An 11,241-nucleotide genomic window follows, 5' to 3' on the forward strand; every position below is an offset into this window, starting at 1 on the left:
AAGAAAAATTACATTGGCCAGTAAGATTGGGGCTGAAAACCGAAGGATAGGAGAGTTTTTGCAGAAGATGTTCGATCAATGTGGAGAAGAAAATCGTGAAAAGCCAAATCTCAATGTAGCTCAACATGGCTGCAAATGAGCTGAGGAGAGTGCAGTGGTGCGGAATGTTATAAATGTGGTTATACGTACAATAGGAGGAGAACATTAAATAGGCTGTCAGTGGATGCAATAAAAACCAGTGCCCAGATTACACTCAAATCCATCCATTTTAAGTTGTAGGTTCAATGTGTAAAACAAGGCTAAGCAGAATTTCAAAAGACTCAGAAAATGTGAAATAAAAGATCTAATGTTTAGAAATGGAAATGCATGAAAGTTGTATCATAGAAATAAACCATTTAGCTAACCAATCCATTTCTGTTTGGTGCATATGAAGAAATAGGTACAATTGAAATAGGTACAATCTCTGTTCTAATATACCTTCAAACTCATCAAAATGCAGCTCCCAAAAGTTAATTTTGTTTCTTTCAAAATTATTTTTAATGAGTTTTATCATGAAACAAATACATTGTAAGTCTATGTAAATTAAATATATTGTACATTTAGATTGGTATCATTTAGAAATAATAATATATGGACTTGTATTCCAAGCCATGCATATATTGAATAGTATAGTAAGAAAGAGAAAACTAAAAACAAGAACTAAAAAAATTGGTTCTGATAATCTAACCCCATCCACCAACCAAGGTTGAGATTAGTATTCTAAGCAGTCTTGATATTGTACGGACCCCAAGAGATCCTACCAAACATGCCCATGAATCCCCGCACCTTGATCATTCCAATTATGAAAGCAAGCCAAAAATGGGCCACCAAGTCTTATCAAAAAATCCTCCTAACACTACGTCTGATTTTTATTTTCCAAACTTAGAAAGGACATGATATCCAGTAACAATTGTCTGTGGGTGGTTGCAAAGTCCTCTTCCAGTCAGAAATGTAGAAAAAGCAAAGACCTTCTTTGGTTAGACGTCAAATTCACATTTACACTCTGGGGAGAAGCCAAACATTGCAATTAATGGTCATGGTTCTCGATCAATCCCAAAGATAGTTAAAAAGGTTCTGAAAATGTCAGTCATTGGCGGCGCACTCTCTCATGGCAAACTGGCCCTGAGTGTAACTCCATGTGGCGGGGCAGCCATGGGAAGATGGCGCTGTCAGGGTTTTCTCCCTGCCTCAAGTTTCCTGCCCAGCACATGCCTGGGGCAGCCATTATTACATCACAATGCACGAGGTGACTGAGCTCATGCTGCCCTTAAAGGGGTGTGCACTGAATTTGAATAAAACAGTCATTAACGACTTTCAATGTGGTGGCTGTTTTTTTCTTGTCTGTGTCCAGCACTACATTGGTGGCCCTGTTGAGCCCAGATGCCTCTTTGGTCTGAAGAACATGGATCCGGCAGAGATAAACGCCATTGCCATCAAACAGCCCCCCTTCTGGATCCATCACCTGCGTACGTGGTTTGGGCAGGCGGAGGTGCAGTTTCAACTGAAGAACATTTCAGCAGATGCCACAATGTTCTACCACATCGTGAGTTTGCTGGACAAAGAAACGGCAGCCAGGGTGGACGATCTAATACACAACCCACTGGTCGAGAGTAAATATCCTGCCCTCAAGAAACTGCTCCTTGGCACTTTTGGGCTCTCCCCTCAGCAGCGTGCCTCCAGGCTCCTGCACCTCGACGGGCTTGGGAACCGCACACCATCGGCCCTAATGGACGAGATGCTGGGGCTGGCAGAGGATCACTATCCTTGTTTCCTATTCCATCAGATCTTCCTCGAGCAGATGCCCGAGGTCATCCAACTACTCCTGGCGGATGAGGACTTCATGGATCCATGCCGAGTCGCAACCACCTTCTGGTGCACCAAGAGGGAGAATGAAGCAGCCCTCAGTCAGGTTGCGCGACCAAGAACCAGCCGGCTGCAGCACTCCCCCAAGCACAAGCTGGAGGCACACAATTCCACCTGGTGCTTTTACCATCAGCGCTGGGGAGCACAAGATCATAAGTGCCAACAACCTTGTGACTACCAGGGGAAATGACCCGGCCAGCCACAGTTCATTGCTGCGACAGCTGGCCTTGTGGACAGCCTCCTTCATGTTACCAACAAGTTCACAGGCCTGCGTTTCCTGGTGGACACAGGAGCGGAGCTGAGCATCCTGCCCACCACCTCCCTCAAGACACGCACCTGATCTTGTGGTCCCACCCTGCAGGTAGCCAATGGTTCAACCATCAAGACCTTCGGTACCCTCAGGGCGCAGATCCAGATCAAGAAAGAGAAATTCTGCTGGAAATTCGTGTTAGCCTCAGTGGGTACTACATTGTTGGGGGCCGACTTCCTGAGGGCACATGGACTGTTGGTTGACAAGAAGGGCAAGAGGCTGGTCAATGCTTGCACCTTCCATTCAGTGCACCTGGACACCACGGATGCCTGCAAGCCCGAGATCGCCGCCATCGCCACTTCCAGGGACAAGTATTCGAGGGTACTCCATGAGTTCCCCGCCATCCTAAAACCACGATTCAGCACCACCTTACCCCAGCATGTGGTATACCACAAAATCTCCACGCAGGGCTGCACACCAAGCCCAGACCACTTCCGCCCAAGAAGCTGCAGCTGACAAAGGAGGAGTTTTCCTGACTGCGAGTTGGGGATCGTCGGTTGCTTGGACAGCGCCTGAGAATCCCCTCTCCAAATGGTCCCCAAATCCTCCGGGGGCTGGAGACCCTGTGGTGATTACCGGCGTTTGAATGATGCGACCACACTGGACAGGTACCTGGTTCCCCACATTCAGGACTTCTCAGCCAATCTCCATGGCATGCAAGTTTTCTCCAAGGTTGATCCGCTGCAGGGATATCATCAGATCTCGGTCCACCCCGAGGACATTGCCAAGACGGCCTCTTTGAATTCCTGCATATGCCTTTCGGCCTCAAGAATGTGACCCAGACTTTTCAGTGCCTCCTGGACGCAGTCGGTAGGGACTTGGACTTTGTGTTTATCTACCTGGATGATATCCTTATCAACACCTGCAACCACGAAGAGCATAAGGCCCACCTCCTTACACTGTTAGCCCGACTGGCGGAGTTTGGCCTCACTGTCAATGTGGCCAAGTGCCAGTTTGATAAGCAGACGCTGCAGTCCCTGGGGCACACCATCTCAGCAGCAGGTGCTGCCCCGGTGCCAGAGAAGCTCGCAGCCGTCCAGCGGTTCCCCAAGCCAACCACCCTCAAGGGCCTGCAGGATTTCGTGGGGATGGTGAATTTTTATTATTGGTTCATCCACGGTGGCGCCTGCACCATGCGACCGCTGTTCGCATTGATTGCCGCTAAGGAGAATGTCCTGACCTGGTCGGAGGAGACAGAGACTGCTTTTGCCACACAAAGGATGCCCTTGCCAACGCAACTCTATTAGTGCACCGACGCCCAGAGGCACACACAGCACTCTTGGTGGATGCCTCAGCCACGGTGGTAGGGTGAATACTCAAGCAGTGATTCAACGGACAATGGCACCCGCTGGCCTTCTTTAGCAAACAGCTGCATCCACCAGAGCTCAAGTACAGCACTTTTGAACAGGAGCTCCTGGCGCTATACCTGGCCATCTGGCACTTTTGATAATTTCTGGAGGGCAGGTCCTTCACAGTGTTCACGGACCACAAGCCCCTCACACAGGCACTCACGATGGCCAAAGATCCGTGGTAGGCTCACCAGCAATGCCACCTCTCCTACATCTCAGAGTTCACCACCGACATCCGGCATGGGGCAGGCAAAGACAACGTCGTAACGGATGTGCTCTCTTGTCCAACGTTCAACACTCTCACCCCGGTCTTGAATACACACAGTTGGTACAGGCCCAGAAACTGGACACAGAGATGCAGGCTCTCCGGACCGCTATCTCTGGCCTTGAGCTCTAGGACATTTAGTTGCCCAACAGCCCGGACATGCTGCTCTGCAATGTCTCCACCGGCTCGCCGTGCCCAGCAGTGGAGGTTAAGGGTTTTCAGCTTAATGCACCACCCACCCCACCCCTTGGTTGAAGACTTCGGTGCAAATGGTGGCAGAGTGGTTTGTGTAGCACGGGCTCAAAAAGGAAGTGGCCGAGATGGTGAGGAACTGCACCAGGTGCCAGGCTTCCAAGATCCATCGGTATACGTAGCCCCTAATCCAGCAATTCGACCCGGCAGTGCGGAGATTTCAGCACATCCACGTTGACATCGTAGAGCCCCTGTCGGTATCCAGAGAAGCATGCTACCTTCTCACAATAGTTGATCAGACCACGAGATTGCCAGATGCCGTTCCAATCAAAGAGGCTTCTGCAGAGACGTGCAGCAGGAACCTAGTCATTCATTGGATCACCAGGTTCTGAGTCCCAGCGCACACCACTAGTGACAGGGGTGCCCAGTTCACCTCCGCACTCTGGGCTCAGCTGGCGAACCTCCTGGGGGTTAAACTCACCACACAACAGCCTACCACCCGCAAGCAAATGGTTCGGTGGAGAGGTTTCATCGTCATATGAAATCCACCCTCATGGCTCGCCTCACTGCCCCATGCTGATCTGATGAACTGCCCTGGGTCCTCCTCAGCATCAGAACAGCACCCAAGGAGGACCTACCTGTGTCTTCCATGGAACTGGTCTACGGTGTGCCGCTCTCGCTGCCCGGTGAGTTCTTTGGCCCAGAGCCCAACATCATGTTCGAACACGTGAACCTTTATGCAGATCTCCGTAAGAAACTATTATTGCTAGCCCTCCCACCTCCCTCACATCATGGCGTCCCAAAGAGCTGAACTCGGTGAAATTTGTGTTTGTTCGGCGCGGCCCACATGCGACACCTTTACAATGCCTGTACGAAGGTCCATACAAGGTCCTCCAGTGGTCCAGCAGGACTTTCACTTTGGACGTGGGAGGTAAAGACAAACTTTTCACAGTGGACCATTTGAAGCTAGCGCATTTAGACCTATCACGGCTGGTGCAGACGGCCATGCCCAGACACTGGGACGTCCGCCCAAGTGGGAGGACACGTAGCCAGTTCTGGGGGGGTTGTGTGGTGGCGCACTCTCTCTTGGCGAACTGGCTCTGTGTGTAACACCACGTGGCGGGGCAGCCATGGGAAGATGGTGCTGTCAGGGTTTCTCCCTGCCTCAAGTCTCCTGGGTCAGCGATTATGGCGTCACAATACACAAGGTGACTGAGCTCATGCTGCCCTTAAAGGGGCGTGCGCTGAACTTGAATAAAAACAGTCATTAATGGCTTTCAATGTGGTGGCAGTGTCCAGCACTACAGTACCAATATTGTTCCAAATTTGAACAAAACCAAAATGTATATATCGAAGAGGCTTCAAACCTTTTACATTTGTCACACATTAAGTTGATATTTGGTTGAATTCAAATGAACTTAACTTTAGTTAAGTTAAAATTAAATGTATACTCTATGCACCACTTTAAATTGAATCAAACTGTGCTTAGCCCAGAGAGATGAGCAATGGGTAAGAGCCAAAATTAAAATATGTTCTTGTTCTGAAAGAGATGTTAAAATCATTCTCCCATTCATGATCAAAGAGACTGTTTTTAGATTCAAATATAAAGTGGATATTATACCTTTATTTACAAATTGTAATTTAAAAAGTTCATTCTTGAAATTCTGATCTGGAAGGTGTGGAAATACTGAAAGTTTTGAATTAATAAAATGTCTAATTTGATAGTATCTGAAAAAATGTGTCTATTTGGCAGATTAAATTTCATCATCAATTGTTGAAAAGATGTAAAATTTTGTTGGATGAAAAGATCCTTGTACATTTTAATTAGCTGATTCCATTCTCCAAAGCTTGCATCTAGCAGTTTGAAATAGATAGTTAAATAGAGTAGGACTAGTAAATATAAATCCCCAAATTAAAAATAAATATCCTGAATTGACTCCAATTCTTCATTCTATGTCTCAAAATTAAATCCTTTGTTAATTTTGGAATAGAGAGGAGTAAAGGTGAACACAATGAGGAGGGATTCTTAAGGGATTTCAATTCTGTTTCAATCCAATTGGGACAGTCATCTCTATTATCAAACATATTCTTATGTTCATAGCCCAGTAGTAAAATCTAAAATTAGGTAACGACAGCCCTCTATCTTTTCTTATATTTTGAAGATAACTTTTATTTAATCTTGGTTTATTATGTCATATATATGACATATTGAATGATTCCAATGTGTAAAGAAAGCTTTAGAAATAAGTATTGTTAATGATGGAAATAAATTTAAACATTTTGGTAAAATATTCATTTTAACTGAGTTAATATGACCTATCGTAGTTTAAAAAAATGTGGAGACCATTCAGAGATTATTGTTTTAGTCTGATTAAATAAAATTGCAAAGTTTTCATTAAAGATTTTTTAAAAATTCTTAGTTATCATAATACCGAGATATTTAAATTGTTCTTTCACTATTTTGAATGGATAATTAGAGTACAAAATAAGTGAGCCCTTTAGTGGTAATAATTTGCTCTTGTGTAGATTAATTTTATTACCCATAAACTTAGTAAAGCATGTAAGTAATGACAATATCTTTGGTATAGATACCTCTGGAATGGACACAAAAAGTAGAAGTTATCTGCATATAAAGACAACTCATGTTCAATAAGTCCTCTAAACAATCCTCTAAAATCTTCATTTGCTTGTAAAGCAACAGCTAGTGGCTCCACCACTAGATCAAAAAGCAGGGGGTTTAAGGGGCAACCCTGTCTTGTGCCTCATTGTAATAAAAAAAAACTTTGATTGTTGACAATTAGTATGAATTGATGCTGTTGGAGATGCACATATCGGAGATATCCATTGAATAAAACCTGGTCCAAAATTAAATGTTACTAAAGTGGAAAATAGATATTCCTTTTCTACTCTATCAAATGCTTTTTAAGAGTCTAAGGAAAAAAAATCCATTGATTAGGATAGGAAGAATATATAATATGCATATAATGATGTGGATTGTATGTACTGGCCAGTACAGGCACAGGCTGGCCCGCCCTCCTGATGACATCCTCTCCTAGACTCCTCCCTGGTCTCCTCCCCTGTGACCCAGGCCATAAAGGTCGAGTCACCTCTTCCTTCACTTCCCTAGCTTGGACCCGGGCCAGCAGTCTTGTGTGTAATAAAGCCTATCGTTCCCCTCAGTCTTTGTCTCTGTGATTATTGGGGAAAATGGTAGTGCCTAACAATGCATTAATCTATGAATATTATTGGTAAGAATATCTGTTTTTGATAAAAACCCATTTGATCTAAATTTATTATTCCCGGTAGAATGTTCTAAAATTTGATAAAATTTTCATATCCACATTGTGCACCCTATAGATTAATTTTTTAACTCAATCATCTGGATCTTTCCCTTTTAAAAAAAAAAATTAATGAAATAGCAGCCTCACTGAAAGAAGGAGGTAATTTCTCTTCTCAAAATGAATCACTCAGTACTAAGCTTAATTTTGGAATAAGTTGTTTAGAAAATAATTTATAAATCTCCACTGTAAATCCATCTGAACCTGAAGATTTGCCTGATTGTCAAGAAGATATCGCCTTTGCAGTTACTCTTGTGAAATTGGAGCCTCCAAGCTTTGTTGGTTTTCTTTGATATCATTGGTATATCCAAATGGTCTAAGAAATCATTCATCAGATCACATTCACTGTTAAATTCAAAAGAGTAAAGTTTAAAATAGAAATCTCTAAAACCATTATTTATTTGAGGGTGATTGATATTTGTTTTACCATCAGGGAGACATATCCTATTAATTTGTTCTTTAACTGAAATACCTTTCAATTGATTGGTAAGCAATTTACCAGATTTTTCTCCATGGATGTAAAATTGACTTTTAGTTCTCAATATCTGTTATTTAATTGGACAAATGGAAAGTAGATCAAATTTAGTTTTGAGTTTAGTTCTTCTCTTAAATAACTCTGGGTCTTTATTTTGGGCAAATTGTAGATCAATCTGTTTAATCTGATTGAGATGCAGTTTCTTTCTCAACCTCTAAACATGTGAGCACATTTTAAAGTTTAAATCTCTTGCATTAAAGATCTTACTTTTGGCCATTTGTGCTTGATTTCTGTGTTTCCAGTTACTGTCCTGTGTTACGAACCCAAAGGACCACAAAACCCAGCAGCAATAGACATTCACCAAGGCAAGTAATTACTTAAACAAAATTTGTTTTTAGTTATCTTTAAACATGAAAACAGAATCAAACTTTAACTTATCACTATTAACTAACCTTAACCCCCTTCTAAGCGCACGTGTATGTAATGTGTGTGTGTAAATTTAAGAAAAGTTATTTGGTTCACAGTTCAATCTCACTTCTCATTCTCTCAAGTTCACTGGTTGTAGGCAATTTTTATACTGAACACAGAATTTAACGTATAAAGTTCACCAGGCTTTGGTGCTCGAAAGGTAAATGTTTACCACTCAGGAAGGTTCTTTGGAGGTTTGCAGAGAGAGATTTGATGTTCCAGGATTTCCACAACTGAGGTACCACCATTAGTCACCTCAATGTCTCGCTGATTAAACTTGCCCCATCACGGTTCTCCAGATGATAACCTTTCTTTCAGGTCATCACAGAGTTCCTTTCTGTTCCACTTATTCCAAGGGAAACATCTGACAGATAGCACATCTACCCATCTGCCACTCTGGAGCTTTCTGTTTCCAACCAGCTTCTCCTGACTTGCACTGTTCAGCTGCTTTCAGTGTCCCACGTCACTGGGATCTCTCTCTCTCTCTCTCTTTCTCTCTCTCTCTCCCCCCCCCCCCAACTGAGACTGCTAGAAAGCCCATGTGACTCTCTCACTTGCAAAAACCCTACCTTCTTCAGCAAAGAACAGGTATTATCCTTCTTGGTTAAGCTGTTGTCTTATGTAAACAAAACCCAGGTGTGACTTTTCTGTGAGCACTTTGTAGAAAAATCAGAAGCCTGTCCCAATCCAAACAATGGTCTATTCCAGTGGTTCCTAACCTTTTTCTTTCCACTCACATACCACTTTAAGTAATCCCAATGCTATTAGTGCTCTGTGATTAGTAAGGGATTGCTTAAGGTGGGATGTGAGTGGGAAGGGAAGGTTGAGAACCACTGCTCTAGACCCAATTGTTACTGAAATATTTTGCTCAAGGCAAATTGTCATTGGCCCATTTCCTTTGGAGTTGTGAAACTGTACACATAACAAGTCAATTAGGTACAATTAAAACAGTGGTTTTGAACCTTTTTATTTCCACCCACATACCACCTTAAACAATCCCTTACTAATCACAGAGCACCTATGGCATAGGGAATACTTAAAGTGGTATGTGAGTGGAAAGAAAAAGATTGGGAACCACTGGTCGATTCATTTCATGGCGTTATTACAATTAGCACCTACTTGTGAAATGTGCTATAGTTTCTGTAATGTTTCTGAATATGAATTCTTCAGTATTTCTAATAAGATCTGTTTTAAAATGTGTGTATGTATGTAACCTACTCTAATCTTACCAAATTCTCCAACTATTTATCTACTCCATTACACCTGTTCTATCTAATTTCCCTGCATTATATTAAACAATTTAATAGTATTCACCCATAATCTATGCAGATCTAGTCTTAAAAAAAGTTGTTGTTTTGTATTTTCTCCATGTCAGATGTTTTTAAGAATTATGGAGATATCACAAACATAATGGAGATAGGAGGAAAAATGATCAATGGGTTCATATCCATACAAGTAGGAGTGCAGCTGTTAATCATTTCAGTCCAGTTCGATTTTGTTTTATTGAGCTCAAATATAGATTTGAGGGAAAATTTGCAAACAATCGCTTTTCAGAGAATTGCTGAAATTAAAGTAGAAAATCAGCATCTTCTGAAATAAAAGAAAAGAGAATTTCTGGAAATGCACCACAGATTAGACCCAGATGTTTTCAGATGTGCTGTTGTTTGTGGTTTTGTGTTATGTTGGCTGCTTCATCAAATTTTGCCCTGTGCTGTGTGATGACGTTGTTTAACGGGTTTAATGTATCATATAGATTGAACGTTAAATGAATGGGAGGGGGGGGGGTGAGGGAGGGAGAGAAGGGAGGGGGGAAAAAGGGGAGAAAATGACACTGTGTATATTCAAGAGGAAAATGTCTGTATGTATTTTGATCAGTATTGTTCATAGTGTGAAAAATAAAAAAAATGTTATAAAAAATGTGCCCTGTGCCAAACAGATCATTTTATTAGAACTGAGGAAAGAGACAATGTATGGTCATCACAAAATCATTCAGAACCCCTATCATTCCCTGGGCCCCGCCACCCTACCCCCCCCCCTCCCCACCCCCCAACCCACCACACAGCATCTTCCTGCCACTCCAGTCGGGAAAGGTTTACAGGAGTATCAAAGCCAGAACCATCAGGCTGAGGAACAGCTTCCTCCTGCAGGCAGTGAGAATGCTGAATCACTGAATGAACTGCTCATGTAAATGCTCCAAGACTCTACTATGTATTCAACAATATTTATTTATATATGGATATATGTACGGAAAATGTGTCGTTTGTATGTGTGTTAAGTCTGGATGTGTGTTTGCATGTTTTGGCTCCTAGGACCGGACAACGCTGTTTTGTCAGGTTGTATTTGGACAATCAACTGATAATAAACTTTATCTTGACCTTGAATTAATCTTCAGTGGAGCCATTATCTGTGGCCTATTATAATAGGAGATGAATTGGTGAATAATGATCCAACATCAGTCCTGCATGTTCAGTAAAGCAATGAGCTCCATAGAGAACAAAAGATGGATGCAACACAGAGAACAAGGTGACTTATTGCTTACTATGTTTGATGCTCGTGAGCTAATCAATGAAGCAGGATCTTAGTCAGTCCAACAAAATATCTAGCCAATAATTGTTGTGGTCTTGCATGGCGAGCAGAAATGTTCTTGTTTGTAGCATGCAATGGAAATGTCATTGGTAGCACAAGGCAAAAAATAAAAGGTAATTTAGAAATTTAGTCATCTTACACACTTTATAGTCAATTAAGTACTTTTGAAATATTTTCAGTCCTGTAATTAATAAAAGCTTGCAGCCAAAATATCAATTAGATCCAATACACAACAAAGCAATTATGGGACAATGTATTCCATGATCATTGTTTACAGACAAGAGGATCAGAGGTTAAAAATATCAAAGGATGATGGAAAAGCAAAACATTTACACGCACTGAACAAAGGATTTCAA

The 11,241-nt window shown here is 42.3% G+C and overlaps 1 protein-coding gene across 1 annotated transcript; it reads left to right on the plus strand.

Moving 5' to 3' along the window:
- The first annotated feature begins 1,352 nt into the window (after positions 1-1,352).
- Positions 1,353-10,066, plus strand: LOC138755092 (uncharacterized). Its single transcript, XM_069920378.1, has 2 exons — positions 1,353-4,704; positions 8,134-10,066. The coding sequence occupies exon 1, from the start codon at positions 1,442-1,444 to the stop codon at positions 2,090-2,092; it is 651 nt and encodes a 216-aa protein (XP_069776479.1). The 5' UTR covers positions 1,353-1,441; the 3' UTR covers positions 2,093-4,704; positions 8,134-10,066.
- The last annotated feature ends 1,175 nt before the right edge of the window (positions 10,067-11,241 follow it).

The sequence above is a fragment of the Narcine bancroftii genome, chromosome 2, assembly GCF_036971445.1.
Source record: "Narcine bancroftii isolate sNarBan1 chromosome 2, sNarBan1.hap1, whole genome shotgun sequence".
Classification (NCBI taxonomy): domain Eukaryota; kingdom Metazoa; phylum Chordata; class Chondrichthyes; order Torpediniformes; family Narcinidae; genus Narcine; species Narcine bancroftii.